Here is a 15,952-nt window from a genome sequence, read left to right as displayed (position 1 = left end):
GGAATTTTTGCATGGGTATATAATTTTATTCTTCATCACATAACATAAGCACATGACAAATTTGCTCTATTTCGAATGGTGCTTGCCAAAATAAACACTTTAAAAAAAAACATCTGATTTCATTGCACCAACTTTTTGTCGACATGACAAATGGCAGTGTGTTACAGCTATTTCAGCTAAAATACAGATTGTTGCTGCTGTGTGCTGATTCAGATTTGATAATGAGTAAACCATTGGATTAAAAATGGGGATCGGATGATCTCTTGCTCCCCAGTCTCACGCAGTCTCTTCTTTATCACACCCGTGGCTGAAAGCATGCATGGCCTCGCCGAGTCTTGTTTTCTGGTTGTAAGGAAACACAAGGGGACTTTCGTTATTTTCATTAGTTTTCATCTTCTTTAAATAACCAGTTAAACTGGCTGCGACTCTGCCTCAGGTCAAATGAAGATCAAAGATCATTTGATCAGAGTAGAGCTGCAATGAGACAACTGATCAGCTCTGATAATCAAATCTTTCGAGGCTGCTTGTCTGTCTTACCTCTTCATAAACTGAATATTTTGAATATATCTTACCAGACAAGATGCTTCCCGGTAACATTTTGGGCTCACTGAGGCTGACATTTTGCACTACTTTCTGACATTTTATAGACTTGAACAATGAATTGGTTAATCGACAAAATAATCATTAGCTGCAGCTCTTCTACTTTAAACAGAAGAGGTTTCAGACCATAAATTTGCTACTGAGCTCACAGGTTATGACTTGTTTACAGTTTTTCCATACAGGCTCTCTGGACACACAGAAATCCCCCAAACAGTGTCAACAAAAGTTTATTATACAAGGCGCTCTGTGCTTCCAGCTAAATGCTAATGCTAACATGATGCTAACTGAGCTATGACAATGCTAACATGCTGGTGTTTAGTCGGTACTTCAGACTGTAACCGTGTTGTTCTTCAGGTGTTTAGGGCCACTAACAAACTATCTTCTCTCAGTACCAAAATGATAGTTCATCCACAGATTGTCAAGACATTTCACTGAAAAACCACAAACATGGGCTTCATAGGAAAAGTCACTCCAAGCCACACGCTGAGGTATTTAACAGCGTAGCCCTCCAGGTGGCGCTATAGGAAACGTCAGGGACCTTCAAAATCACAATCGGGCCAGATCGTTTGTACCAAACTTCACTGACTTATTTCAGTGTGGAGTGGCAGAAGCCCATTCAGAGCTATGCTATCCGGCAAGCTAAAAATGAGCTTTTCTTTAGACGTTTTAACATGTCCATAAGACAGGAACAAGTGTGAATAAAATTAAAGATGTCTGAATTGTACTGAGCTTCAGTCGGCTCGCTGTGTCACAGTGTCGTGACTCGCGTGGGACAGCCGACGAGACCGCAGCCATCTTTAATGTACTTAACAGCACCTGTGCTTTGTATCACTGCGAGCCACCGGTGAGCTCCTGCATTTTCAAACCAGACACTGTGAGTAGCTTATGTATGTCAGTACGAAAACTCCACCTGGGTGGAAATATGTCGCCCCCCGGCGGCCGCTCCCTCTCTTTCCACCCAACTCAGTGTGACACCGTTTATTTTCTCTGAGGGACGTTAACATGAAGCACGCTAGAGGGCGCACAAGTAGCTGCAGCAGGATGGAGCGTCACACAGAGATGTCTGGTAGGTTTTTTAAATCTTTACATTTCTGATGATCTTATCATCTCTCCCAATTGAACATAGAAATGGAGCAGAAGGCAGTTGTCCAATGGTTATAAGGATTAATTTGTCAGATACGTCTGTTAATTTTGGCAAATAACAATCTAATTTTGTGTGAAATCAAATATAGCATGTTTAGCATCGATTTAGGAAAGTATTCAGCTGAAGAGGATCCCACCCCCTCCTTTCAGGATGTAAAGAACACCAAAGCTGTCATAACCTGGTAGCGTAGTGCGTTCATATGCTGTAAATTTGGGAAAATATGTTAAATGGATTTTAAGAACTCACCCGGAATTCAAAACTTTTCCCAGTTCATGTCATGGATTTTCTCGTTAAAATCAAGTGAAAACTTTGCTTTTAACATATATAATCTTATACAGCATGTGCACCTATCTATTCAACCTACTGGTACATATATAATAATTGTAGATTGTACATTGTTTTTAGATGTGTGTCTGTTTGTGCGAATGTTTCTATGTATAAGTATACTGAGAGCAACTTAAAACCGGACTTTTATTTTGAAAGGAAACTACCAAAAATCTTCCCTAGAACACTAAACGTAGTGGATAACCAAGTTTTTCTGCCTTTTTTCTTTTTTAATGTATTTTTATTTTTTAAAAAACTGTCTTGCTTTATTTTGATATCTTCAGTGACTCCCGTTTCCTGCCAGGATCACGCACAGAAACAGGAGTAACAGGTTCACTTGTTAAACATTGCAGGTCTTTGTGACTTTGTCCCCAGGTAGGAACCCCCCCCTCCCGGTCCTCTTTCCTTACCTGTCCGGTGAGTCAACACCTCCACTGGGAGGGATGACGTCCAACCTGCCGGATATTCCTGCTCTCCATAAACCGCCGGAAACAACAGCGGAGCGAGGAAGGAATAAAAATGAATTATGTTATGACCGGAATGCAGCTCACATGTCTGCTGCTTGTTTAGTCTGATTAGTCTGGAATTCCGCACAGTTTGAACAGACGAGTTTTGCCACAATAGAAGAAGAAAATGTTTTCCTTCCTGCGCTCAGGTGAGTTCTCCGGCTGCTGCCATCGAAGTGATTTCACTTCTTACCTTTAGATCCTTCTTATCAAATGTTAACGCGTTATAACATTTTAATCAGTTGTGGAATGTAAATCAGTACTTTTACTCATGTTTTGTACTTAAGTAAGCTACAAATTCGAGGTACTTTTATGCTACTTAATGCTTCTAAAGGATTTTTTTTTTTTTTACTTGACTACATTTATTTGTAATAATTTTGAGGTTTGGACTGTTGGACAAGTTACGTGTTTTTTTCCATTTTGTTTCCAAATTGTATTTTTACAGTGTGGCATTTAGTACTTTTAATCAGGTAAAGGATCTGAGTCATTTCTTTACAACTCACAAGAACTCTATTTTGCTGTGAATGTTGTTTTCCTGATTGCCAACAGGATCAGAGACCCAAAAGCCCCACATTTACTTCAGATTAGTTGCGAGTTTGTTGAAGATTTTGTGGAATTAATGGCTGAGCTGTTCAGTTCAGGTGAGCAGGAGCGTCTAAAAATGTCCGAAAAGTGTCCGCCAGAGTTTAAACTGAAGTAGTTCAGTATCCACCGCAGAGCAGAAATACTCTGTCACGAGGGACCGCAGCAATAATATCACATCCACAATTCAAAATTACAGTCGTTTTTTCTCAGAAGTTTCCCATAGACAATAGCCAGACTTTAAATAACTTTTTTAATGTTTTAAAATTAGTTTTTTGTTTGTTGTTTTTTTTAATAATAATAACATTTAGAGCACACTGAATACTGCAGTCAGTATGATTCACCTGAAAATCAGACTGTGACACCCCTGACTGTTACTTCACAAGTAAACATCCTTCATTCAGAATAATCTCAGAATCCCAGAAGTAATAGTACTCATAGTGCAGAACGGCCCATTTCAGAGTAATATGTATGTAATATAAAAGTACTTTGCAGAGATCAAATGTTCCTTTGTCCTGTAGGGGCAAACAAACAAACAAACAAATATTATTTTATTTATTGATTGTTCTATTGATTATTTTTCCAGATTAATCAACTGATTAATCTTTCTCGTGTTGATTTTGAAGTAATGAAGCTGCCTCTGACTTTACACCACATGATCAGCTAACGTGCTGATCATCCGCACACGTTTTCCTCGTGGTTTCCTGCGTGTGAAGATTTCAGTTTTGTGTTCACTGGGATCATAATCCCAGTTTACGTACGTGTTTCCCTCCAGCCAGAGACCCCCCTCCTGAGAACATCCACATCTCGTCTCTGCCTCCCAGTGTTCCCACGGATCAGGACGCGCCACAAACTGGAGGACAAGGTAAGCATGTTGTTTTGTTTGTTTTGGATGTGCGTTTCCCAGAGTTGATTTGCGTTCGATTTAAATCCTGGTTAGGTTCAGTTTTTGTCGTTTCTAATGACAGCCAACATGTTTACGCCGTGTCTGAGCAGGTGATGTGCTGGAGGAGAAGGCGATAATCCAGACCACACACACACATCGCGTCTCCGCCCCCTCAGTCTTCCTCCAGAAGCAGGATAATGACCCTGTTAACAGTACTTACTTTGACCAGAAGATCCCTGTTCCTGAGGGGGACAGTGAGGTAATCCATGAGTCCATGACAAGAATCACATTCACTATATAGAAAAGTATTGGGACACAGGACCATTACACCAACAGGGACTTTAATGACGTCTCATTGTAAACACTCAGACAGCTTTGCAGCTCTAACAGCTTCCGCTCTTCTGTGAAGGCTTTCCACAACATGTTGGAGTGTTTCTGTGGGAATTTGTGCCCATTCATGCAGCAGAGCATTTGTGAGGTCACACACTGATGTTGGACCAAAAGGCCTGGCTCACAATCTCCGTTCCAGTTCATCCCAAAGGTGTTGGATGGGGTTGAGGTCAGGGCTCTGTGTGGGCCAGTCAAGTTCTTCCACACCAAACTCATCCAACCATGTCTTTATGGAGCTTTGCTTTGTGCACTGGGGCACAGTCATGCTGGAATAGAAAAGGGCCTTCAACAAACTGTTGCCACAAAGTTGGAAGCATAGCATTGTCCAAAATGTCTTGGTATGCTGAAGCATTAAGATTTCCCTTCACTGGAAGTCAGGGGCCGAGCCCAAACCCCTGAACAGCACCATGAAGATGTCTGTCTGGATACTTCTGTCTATATAGTGTGAATGGGATGCCCTGAAGAAATTACTGTGATGGTGTACTTTGATTTGATCAAATTTTAAAGGAAATGCTCAAAAATTTGGTAAATATTTGCTTTTTTTCTGTGAGAGGCAGATCGACAGGAGACTCATACTGCTGTGTTTGTCTCTCCTGTAGAGGTGGATCAGTTTCCGTAAGCTGTGGGCCTTCACTGGGCCGGGATTTCTGATGAGCATAGCCTACCTGGACCCAGGGAACATCGAGTCTGACCTGCAGTCTGGTGCTAAAGCTGGATTCAAGGTAAAGGTTATTCTCATTGATGACTGCTTTTTTCTCTCTTAATTGATTAACTGTTTGGTCTACAAAAAGACAGAAATGAGTGAAAAATGTCCATCACAAGTTTAAAGTTAAATGTTAAAATAATGCTGAGAATAATCATCTGTGAAGAACACGTCAACTCTGCACTAAAATCAGCTCGACATCCAGGAGTCTCGTTATCCTGCAGGGCAAAGTTGAACAGAAGTGAACTTTGACCTGTAAAACAAGAAACACACACCTGAATTCATCAGGGCTTTCATGTAAAGTGAATTCAGATTCACAGTGTGACTCTTTTCACTTATGTATTTTTCTGTTTCTGCTGTCAGACAACAGAATGGGTGAGAACTCAGTCATTCAGAAGCTGCTGTGGCCGTAAAATCATTATTTCATAATCATGACATCGTCTGAGCGAATCGACGCGAGTCCGGGTTAATTAGCAGCTCTTTGTAGAAGTTCTGCTCGCAAACATGCGGATTTGAAAGCAGGACTTGCAGGCAGAGCCGCTGAAAGCAGTCAGTCATTTACTTGGTGATAACTGGTGTGCTGGTCAGTGAGGGCATCAGGTGACTGGGAATGACGGGAAGACACTGAGGGCAAACCCAGGCCAGGTGTGGGGAGACGGCAGGTAACTGCAGTGACAGGAGGGGTTAAAAACTGGGAGATGGGCAAAAATCTTCAGAAACAGCAGAGAGGATCTCGACATATGCATGTATGTATGTACATATGCTGACATTCCCAACATGTGATCTCAGAGAAGGTTTGAGGCGACAGGAAGTCCCTCTGAACTGTACTGCTCAGACTCTGACCCTCACTGAGCAACTTCTGTCACTGTTTTACAAAGCACCAGCATGTGCAGATTTATTATGCTGGAAACACTGGGTGGGAAAAGCACAGTTTTACTCTGAACTGAGGGCCGAGCCGGAAATCCAACTCTCGAAGAAGACGAGAAGCGTTTCTGCAACATCTGAGTAGTCGGATCACATGCTTGTGCTTTCTGGTTCCAATCTGTACTGCGTTTCCCTCAGAGTAACAGATGTCAACTTGTCCATTCTCATTTCTACACGTTCACAAACTTCACAGGGTGATTTGACCCTCGTTGATTAACTGGTGATGACTCTGTTCTCGTCCCGTCAGCTGCTCTGGGTGCTGCTGGGAGCCACCATCATCGGCCTGCTGCTGCAGCGGCTGGCGGCCCGGCTGGGCGTGGTCACCGGGATGCACCTGGCCGAAGTCTGCCACCGCCAGTACCACACTGTGAGACAGTCCCAGCTGCTGATGACTCTTCCCTTGTGTGCATTAAACATTTACAGCGTTCATTGTACATTAATCCACTGGGGTTGCAGCAGTGGGGAAGTAACCTAAATGAAAAGCGATTAAGCACAAGTGGACCTCGTTTACTGTAACCACCTGCTTGCATAAGCAGCACTGAGCTCTGTTGTTACGGTAGCCATAATCCTCAGATTATATGATCCAACAATTCAACTGTGAGCCGTGAGGATAAACTGAGGGGAAATGTAAAATCTGTTCATATTTACAGTTAAACCCAGAGTGACTTTTAATTCATTATTCATGTGAATATGTTTCTGAGTCCAGCTCTCTGATTCCCCAGCACCCTAAGAGGAAAAGCAACTGCTAACCACGTGGCTAAAAATCACGTGACCCACCCTTTGGGTGTCGGGAGCTGCGCAAACAAATAACGTTCACAAAGAGACGCTAATCAGCAGCTGATCGAATCCACGTCTCAGACAGCTGTGGCTTTGAAGTAAAATATTTACTTATACCTGAAGCCACAGTGAAACGTGTAAACCAGTTTCATCGGACGTGTAATGAGAGCATGGACGAAGTGTGACGCAAACACAGCCACAATCACACTGAGCCAAACTTCCTACAGCGCTGCTTAAAATCAAGAGTGTATGATGTTTTATCAAAGTAGTCGGTTAACAGTTCTGATGATCGACTCGTCAGTCTGTCCCTAAACTGCACCGTTTGAGATTACCTTGGAAATTTAAAAGAGGTGAATTCGCCTTCATTTGCTAATAAAATTCATCATGGCTCACCTTTGCTTCCATAACAAAAAGATCACACAGGATTTCAGTTTTTTCTGTTTCTGAGCGTTCACCTGTGTGACCTGTCCAGGTGCCTCGTGTCATCCTGTGGCTGATGGTGGAGTTGGCCATCATTGGCTCGGACATGCAGGAGGTCATCGGCTGTGCCATCGCCTTCAACCTCCTCTCCGCCGGCAGGTGACGTGAACGTCCTTTCAGTGGCTGGGAGTTTTCAGATCGTTTACTGTAGTAAAAGTACTAACGCCATAAAATATAATATGAAGTTTTTAAACTGATCAGTTACTCGTGTATCCATGTGTTTGCTGTTGGAGTTGGTGGATGTGGAGCTCGTTTCAAAGTGTTTTGTACAGGACTGCAGCTCGTGATTATTTTCATTCTGGATTCATCCACTGATTATCATCATTTCCATTGATTCATTGATCGTTTGGCTTGTAAAAATACAGAAAGTGGTGAGAAATGTGGTCACAAATTCCCGAGCCCAAAGTGACACCTTCCAACCAACAGTCCAGAGCTCAACATTATTAGAAACACACTGGAATGATTAAAATCACATTTGTGTCGTCACATTTTTTACCTGAAAAATGTCTTGAGTGATTGACAATAAATTGTCTATTGACTAATCGATTAACCCACCGATTGCTCCAGCTGTGCCACCAAACAGTAAAAAACACAAACAAAAAAACCCAACAAAAAAACTACAGTATTTCCCCCCTGAACCGTAGTGGAGCAGAAGTAAAACAGAAAAGTGCAGTACAGTACTTGTGCAAATGTACTTAATCGCCTCCCCCCGCTGCAGCTGGGACCGACTCGCCGTTCGCTGAGTGTTTTAAAGTGACCCCTGCTGTGCTGATTACTTGTGTGTGTTTGCTGACAGGATCCCGTTGTGGGGTGGCGTCCTCATCACCATCATCGACACGTTTTTCTTCCTCTTCTTAGACAAGTATGGTAGGTCGTGTTGTCTTCTACTTCTCCGTCGCAGTACAGCGAAGTGTTTCGCTGTAGTCACGATAAATCACACGCCCTCGTTTGTTTCCCCCGCAGGCCTCAGGAAGCTGGAAGCCTTGTTTGGTTTGCTCATTACCGTCATGGCCCTCACCTTTGGATACGAGGTACGAGTTCTTTCATAGATGCATATGTGAGTGGATGTGTGTGAAGTCAGCTTACGTTATGACGTCCCATCACAACTTGGTCCGCTCCCCATCAGTATCACCTCTAGCAGCAGAAGGCTTGATGAAAATCTTAAAGGGACAGTTCACCCCCAAATCCATTTTCTATATCCGCTTAATCGTGCAGGATCACAGGGGGCTGGAGCCACCCTGGTACACCCTGGACTGGTCACCGGTCAGCCACGGGGCCGACACACGAGACAGACAATTACACATGCTCACACACTCACACCAACGGACAATGTAGAGTAGTCAGTAACCTTATTTGCACATTTTTGGGACTGTGGGAGGAAGCCGGAGAAAAGCCACGCAGGCACAGGGAGAACCTGCAAGGTCCGCACAGAAGGGCCCAGATCTCGTACCCAGCACCACTGTGCCCACCCCAAAATCAAAACTATGTGTTTCCATTCTTACCTGTTTATAATTATCATAAATATCTAACTTGATAGTCCCAAGATGATCGTTGAGTACAGATTCAGAGCTAACAGGTTCACGGACACGAGTCTCATTTTCTATGTTTTCCCGTGGATGCTGTTCCAATCCCGCCCCGCCTCCTCTGTGCCAGTACGTGACGGTGCGTCCAGACCAGGGCGAGCTGCTGAAGGGGATGTTCGTGCCGTACTGCGAGGGCTGCGGGCCCGTTCAGCTGACGCAGGCCGTCGGCATCGTGGGAGCCGTCATCATGCCTCACAACGTTTACCTCCACTCTGCTCTCGTCAAGGTGCGATCGGCCGCAGGGTAGACACAGCTTTCCCTTCTTTCCCCATTCAGCTTTTTGTGAAACTGTATGAATGCAATGTGCAAATGTTCGCTCAGTCTCGAGAAGTGGATCCGGCGAACAGGAAAGAAGTAAGAGAGGCGAACAAATATTTCTTCATCGAGGCGTGCATGGCGCTGTTTGTCTCCTTCCTCATCAACGTGTTTGTGGTGGCCGTTTTCGCCGAGGCTTTCTACGGACGCACTAACGAGGAGGTGGTGAGTATCTCTGCAGCTGATCTCACAGGAACATGTGTTTGGCTGCTGTGCTGCAGATGTGTGTGTGTGTTTTATTCCAGCACACTGTCTGCAATCAAACAGGAAGTCCTCATTCACATCTGTTCCCCCTGGACAATGAAACTCTCGAGGTGGACATCTACAAAGGGGTACGTTTGTTATTACTGCTATACTGCAGCTCAGCGGCTTAACTTTAGCATTTAAGGTCAAATTTTGTTGACGGGTGAAATCGGTTTGATAAATTTAAAGTCTTCAAGTATTGGACATGAGAGAGACGTCCACACTCAAAGACTCACGGGCTTCGAGGTTGGGTTCCCACAGCGTCTGCATTTCTGCAGACTTTGTTTGAGGAAATTACCCACAGTTCATAGCGTTGTGACAGGAAGCGCAGGGGTACCAGAGGAAGCCCAAAAGAAGGTTAAATAAAAACAGAGATAATCCAGACCATGGTGCTCGTGAATATACAGTTACTTTAGTTTTTTATGCACAAACTTTTCTCAAGTTCTACCAAAGATCTCAGCTTTTCTCCTGCAACTAAAGTCTCTTAAATCGCTCAGTTTATTAAATGACAAAAAGGACCGCACTTTTTACCCTGAAACCTCTGACCGAATACGTTCATATTTATGTGCACTCTACTTCTGTCGGTGTCTTTGTGTGTAATTGTCTTAATTGTCCCTTTATGTCCATCATATTAACTTTCCTTGCATGTGCTGCTGTTGTTGCCTGAATTGGCCTTTTATCCTTCAGTTGGTCAAACAAAAAGAGGCACGTGGAAGCAGAGTGAAGGGATGAATTCTGTGTTGTGCTGCTTTGTGATGTCCCCCTCTGGTTTTACTGAAGCACTGACGGCCTTGTTGTGTCTGTGTGGGTGCTGCTGCAGGGGGTGGTGCTGGGCTGCTTCTTCGGCCCGGCGGCTCTCTACATCTGGGCCGTGGGGATCCTCGCCGCCGGTCAGAGCTCCACCATGACGGGAACGTACTCGGGTCAGTTTGTCATGGAGGTCAGTGGAGGAATCTGCAGCGGACCACACACACACACACACACACACGCACGCACACACACACACACACACTGCTCAGACTGTCTTCACTGTCCATCGGCTTCATCACAGTCACACATCAGTGCTCTGCCTGCTTTATTGAAACGGTCGCGAACGAGTGCGTCTTCCTTGTAAATGTCACATGCTGACGTGTTGTCCCGCCCTCAGGGGTTCTTGAACCTGCGCTGGTCGCGTTTCGCTCGGGTGTTGCTGACCCGCTCCCTCGCCATCACTCCCACCCTGCTGGTCGCCATCTTCCAGGACATACAACACCTGACGGGCATGAACGACTTCCTCAACGTGCTGCAGAGCATGCAGGTCAGTCGCACTCGCCAACATCCCTCCACCTTCGGCCTTTCATTGTGGGGTTTTTTTTTTCCATTTTTATTTCTTTTTTATTTAGCAAAAAAGCAAATATTTAATCCATCTGCCAAACTGGAGTTTTAGCTCTTAAGCTTTAGTCCTAATATAATTTCTTGTTTCCAACTTTTGCTATTTCAGATTGTTGCAAGCTTACCATAAACATATTTAATTGAAAAATATTCAAATTCAGATTAAGTCACTGAACATAAACCCTTCAAACCAGTAGCAGCAAAGTGACGCAATAAATACCCAAATAATAAAATGTGATAGAAATTAAGAAAAAAAAAACAACTAAAAACTAAAAAACACACAAAAACAGTGAGACTCACGAGTTTTAATCCCACAGGTGAGAATTTAATGGGGGCGGAAATAAAAGAAAATAAAATAAAACATTTGATAAAAAGGAAAATCCACATTTCAGTTTCTCATATGTAAATACAGTAAAGAAGCACCACACTGCAGAAGTACTCAGATAACATCACATGCTCACTTTTATACTTTAACTTGACTTTAACAGCTTGCAGTCAGAACAATCTTCCTTTTAACTGGGATGTGAAATGTCTTTCTGACTGCTGGTTTCTCCGTGATTAACACGTCCTCATTCCTCTCTCTCAGTTGCCATTTGCCCTCATTCCCATCCTCACTTTCACCAGTCTGCCATCTCTCATGAATGAGTTCGCCAACGGATTGTAAGTTTGTCCGGAGCGTCGGACCCAAACGATAATCCAGATTGTTGTTGTTCGTCCGCCTTCAGACGTGTTCTCCGTTTCCTGCAGGGTGTTTAAGATCGGAGGAGGGCTGGTGATCGTGCTGGTGTGCAGCATCAACATGTACTTCGTCGTGGTCTACGTGGCTGCGCTGCACAGCGTCTGGCTCTACGTGCTGGCAGCCTTCTTCTCCACAGCGTACCTGACCTTTGTGGGGTATTTGGTAGGTAACACCGGACTGAAGGGGCAGGACAGCAGCTTCTGCTAAAACCTGGACCAGCACCTTAACCTTGAACCGCTCAGACAGTTAACAGTCACAAAGCAGAGATCAGGTGGTTAAAGGATGGCTTCGTGTGAGCCTAGAGAAAAATGACATTTATTTTTTTATTCATTTAATTTAGATCAGATTTTTTTTCATGGTCACTGGGATTAATAAAAATGGGAGTCGAAATGATTTGTGGATTAACTGATTAGTCGATTGAAGAAAAATTAATCTGCAACAATTTTGATGATTGGTTCATTGTTTATACCATTAAACTATTTAACATGTCTTTCTTTAAAATGTCTAAAAGCCACTTGGCCTTTGTTATATATATAGTTTTTGAGTTGAGTGCACTTACGTTATCCTAAATGACTCCAGCAATATTCAGACCCAAAGAAATGTAATTCAAGGTGACGCGTTTACGTGGAATAAAGTTAAGTTTAACTAGCGACTAATCGTAATGTGAAACAGTTTTAAAGCATCACCTCGTCTAGTCTTTTGTGCACCTCATGCTGAGCGTCTGTTCCTCGTCTGATACAGACACCAACAGACTCACTGACGCTCTGTCTGTGCTGCAGGTGTGGCTGTGCCTCATAGCTCTGGGAGTTTCCTGCCTCGATCCGAGCGGCCGGAGGGCGAACGACACGACCATCCTGATCGAGCAGCAGCCAGAGTTTGACTCCTGAGTCGAATGTGTGTTCGAGTGGACGTTGATTTCAGGGGAGCAGCTGTGAGCAAACCAACAGACCTTTTATTTAAGTCACACTCCAATGAAGAAGTTTTGTTTTTAATACTGACAGGTTTACAGGTGTGAATGAGGTGTGAGGTGTACAAGTTCATTTTTGCATGTGTTTCTTCGGTGCATTCCAGCAGTATGTGAGAATATTTCCTCGTGACAGAATTAATTCATTTAATGAATCCTGGATAACCGATTAAAACTGTACTTTAAAACATTTTTTTCTACATTTCTTGCTAAAATGAGGCCAATACCTTCCCGCCTGCTGAAGCTGAGAGTGCTCGCTGCAGTGTAAAAGTAAGACATTTTCATCCCCTCGGAGGCCTCTTCTGAGGGAACAGAATTTGATGTTTTTGCAGATAACTCAGTGCAGCTCCTCATTTGGCCACAGGGAGGCAGTGCAGGCCACAAAGGAGCCTCCTCTCTCTCTCTCACACACACACACACACACACACACACACTGAACGTCTCGTCACCAGAGCTGCTCAACAAAACACAACACGCAGAATGACACGGCGTGTACCACCATGTTTCATGTGTTGTTGGGGCGACACAGAGGCAGAATCGCTGCAGCAGTGGACGTTTGAGTGTGTACATTCACAAGTGGCGGGTGTTTGACATGCCTGTGGTGATGGTGTGTCTGAAGGCCTGCAACTGTTGTGTAACTGCGAGCAGGCGCTGCTGGTTTCAGTGCTGCACGAATTCCAGTCCTGACGGGCTTCAGTCTTTGCAAACCCGAAAAAGGCGGAAGGACAGGTTTTTCTTTGCATTGTGGCGGAGAGCCTTTTTCCCCTGTCATGGAGGGAGAGTTATGTAAGAGGGGAGAGTCTTCCCACCGCCCCTCTCTGTTTTTGTTTTTCTCAATGAGCCAATGTCTCCCTGCCTAGGCCTCACAGCCTGTCCAGTAGGCCCCTTTCCTGGAAACATAGCCTAGCAGAGGCCACTCAGGGGCAGGCTTGCGAGGTGGGAGGGGAGGGCGAGGGGTGGGGGACGACTCTTCCAGCAAATCACATGATTGTAGACCCTACGGTCCCAGCCCTACATGAGGCTCAGATGCTGCAAGCACATTTCAACAGCCAGTTTGTCATCAACATGATTGGATGTAGCGAGTGCATGGCAGAGTGCACGAGGCTGTAAGAAGAGCTGTGGACTCCCAGGTGTGAAATGTAGAAATAGAAGCACAACGGCTGATGGATGGACTGAATGTGTGTGTGTGTGGAGGTGATTTTTACTGTGCAGTAGAACTTAACGAAGAGCATAATATGGGACATTTCTGACTCTCCATTGTCCGACCTCGGCCTCACTGATGCGATCCGAGCTGCTGTAACAGTGTTGTGTGTTGGCTGTGACGTTCAGGGGGCGACAGATTGACACAGTAAATCCTGATTTGTTTTTGTTAAAGACGTCCCCGAGACGTTTGTCATGGCATGTTGTTTTATTGCTGTGGCTTACCAGAGCTGCCTGATTTCATTTCATGTATTCATATAAAGTAATTTAAAGTGTCACTGAGCTGTAAACGGTTACACTTAACAAACACAATAAAACCCAACGTGAGGTGACGTGAATTGTATGTCTGGATTGTTTAAAAATAATTTGTTTTGCATTGCATCCTGTTTTCTTTTTCCTCCTTTTTCCCGCCGTTCGCTCTTTGTGATTTAACGATGATAAAGTCCATGTTTGACCCGCGCTGCGCTTGTGATTCATTTCTGTGTCTTTTTTGTTGTTGTTGTTGTTGTTGTTCACCTTGTGTTGCCTTTACGTGCCTGTGCGTTAGTGCTGCAGGCCGATGAGAGACGGACGTCCCCGTAACTCGTATCTGATGTTTGAAGTCACATGTCCCGGACGAAACCAGCTCAGCTCAGGGCCTCAGCACCAGTTGGCCCTTTTGCTTTTTCTTTCTGTCTGTCTGCCTGCCTGTCTGTCTGTCTGTCTGTCTGTCTGTCTACTCAGAGGAATGCAGAAAGGCCAGAAGTGGAGGGCGACGCGCAGCAGAGAGGCGGGCAGAGATAATGAATTTTAAGTTGATTTAGTACACAGTGGCATCAGCTGGAAACCGCATGACATTTTCCAGCTGTGCGGTTCATACTTATTTTGTATATATTTTTACACAGGTCTGTCAGTGCTGCCTTAAAATGTCCGACACCAGGAATGCTAACAGCGGGGCCGTTCTTGTTTATGTCTTGCATTGTGGCCGCTGTGGCCACTGGCTCAGCTTGTGGTGTAATGGGCCCACATGTGTTTGCAACGGGGACTCTGACTCTTTCAACTCTGCAGTTGTTCCTTAATTAACGTGCACGTTTATTTTATTGTGTCTGCTTTTCACTGATGTGTGCACTTTGTGTACTGCGCCTCATTCGTCTGTGTGTGTGTGTGTGTGTGTGTGTGTGTGTGTGTGTGTGTTTTAGCTGCTTAAATATAGCAAATATCCGCCGTCGCTCACCGTGTGCTGCAGCAAGATGATCACTGTGATTTACTCTGAGGTTTCTGGGCTCTCGGAGGATGAGGAGGTGCTGCAGAGGCTCAGTGCTGGAAATATAAGTAACTGGGGACCCACTGGTTGACCACACCGCCTAACATGATGTCAAACTCACTTCTGTTTATTTGCACAAGGTGAAATAAATTTAGTTCAGGCTGTTGAGAATATCACTATACTCTGGATGATGAAAAATGATTCTCAAATGCACAGGATTTGTCTGCGGCAACTTTTAAAAAAGAAATTAAAAACAAACTCTTAGTGTGTGTTTTCTAATCAATCGCTGGATTTAGACCTGCATAATGACCGGTTTAAGTCTTAACAGAGCTGATTGGTTGTTATGATGCTTTTACGTGATGCAACCATCTTCTGATGTTTACGACAGCCTCACGGTTAAATGACGATTCGGCAGCTGCCACAACACAGCAGTTCGCAGAGTTAAGTCCTGCAGCCGTTTACAGGCACAACAAGTTAGTTTCATTTCACTGTTATGTCGGTAAAGGGAAGCAAGAGGGGAGAGAAAATGAAAGGAGTCTGGGTCATTGGTTTCACTCTGCCCTCTATTACCCTCATGCATAAAGCAAAGTGGCTGCCATCGGGCGCACTTAGTCCTGCGTGGAGTTACATCCACCAGCAAAACCCCCCTGATGTGGGGGAACTCAGTGGAGACCGCGGGGGTCCATCAGATGAAGAAAACCCCTGTTAATCATCATAGGTGTTGCATAACTATATTTACAGTTTCATTACAAGTATGAGAACACTGATACCGCATCTGTAACACACATTGTGTGTTGAACATGTGTGACTGCGTACATCTTTCAGTAACATTTACCTTCAGTGGGTGGAGCTGATCACAAGCCAACACTGTGGCTCCTTTGCCTGTTAATTGTCAAGGCGTTGAGGCATCGCGATTTTACACGTAAAAAACAAAAACAAAACGCCAATAAAATAAACGGTGGCCACCCTCACACACAC

The 15,952-nt window shown here is 44.4% G+C and overlaps 1 protein-coding gene and 1 long non-coding RNA gene across 2 annotated transcripts; one reads left to right on the top strand and one right to left on the bottom strand.

The window, feature by feature from the left end:
* Positions 1-4: 4 nt before the first annotated feature.
* On the bottom strand, positions 5-2,608 carry LOC124063004. The gene is made up of 2 exons (XR_006844033.1): positions 2,479-2,608; positions 5-342 (listed from the first exon to the last, which is right to left on the bottom strand). It is a non-coding gene; the product is annotated as an uncharacterized LOC124063004 (long non-coding RNA).
* Positions 2,585-14,069, top strand: LOC124062999 (natural resistance-associated macrophage protein 2-like). Its single transcript, XM_046396177.1, has 16 exons — positions 2,585-2,723; positions 3,932-4,021; positions 4,153-4,301; positions 5,032-5,154; positions 6,307-6,426; positions 7,309-7,415; positions 8,113-8,183; positions 8,280-8,347; positions 8,970-9,125; positions 9,221-9,379; positions 9,460-9,546; positions 10,278-10,397; positions 10,605-10,754; positions 11,415-11,488; positions 11,576-11,729; positions 12,347-14,069. Exons 1-16 carry the CDS (start codon positions 2,702-2,704, stop codon positions 12,452-12,454), a joined length of 1,758 nt encoding a protein of 585 aa, XP_046252133.1. The 5' UTR covers positions 2,585-2,701; the 3' UTR covers positions 12,455-14,069.
* The last annotated feature ends 1,883 nt before the right edge of the window (positions 14,070-15,952 follow it).

This window comes from Scatophagus argus, chromosome 8 (assembly GCF_020382885.2).
Source record: "Scatophagus argus isolate fScaArg1 chromosome 8, fScaArg1.pri, whole genome shotgun sequence".
Classification (NCBI taxonomy): Eukaryota; Metazoa; Chordata; class Actinopteri; family Scatophagidae; genus Scatophagus; species Scatophagus argus.
This window is presented reverse-complemented; position numbering and strand designations above follow the sequence as displayed.

Excerpts from the sequence above, each read along its gene's own strand:
- LOC124062999 (XM_046396177.1), top strand. The coding sequence starts at position 2,702 with ATGTTTTCCTTCCTGCGCTCAG. Across the intron at positions 5,155-6,306 it reads GTGCTAAAGCTGGATTCAAG|CTGCTCTGGGTGCTGCTGGG; the intron begins GTAAAGGTTATT and ends TCGTCCCGTCAG. Across the intron at positions 8,184-8,279 it reads CCTCTTCTTAGACAAGTATG|GCCTCAGGAAGCTGGAAGCC; the intron begins GTAGGTCGTGTT and ends TTTCCCCCGCAG.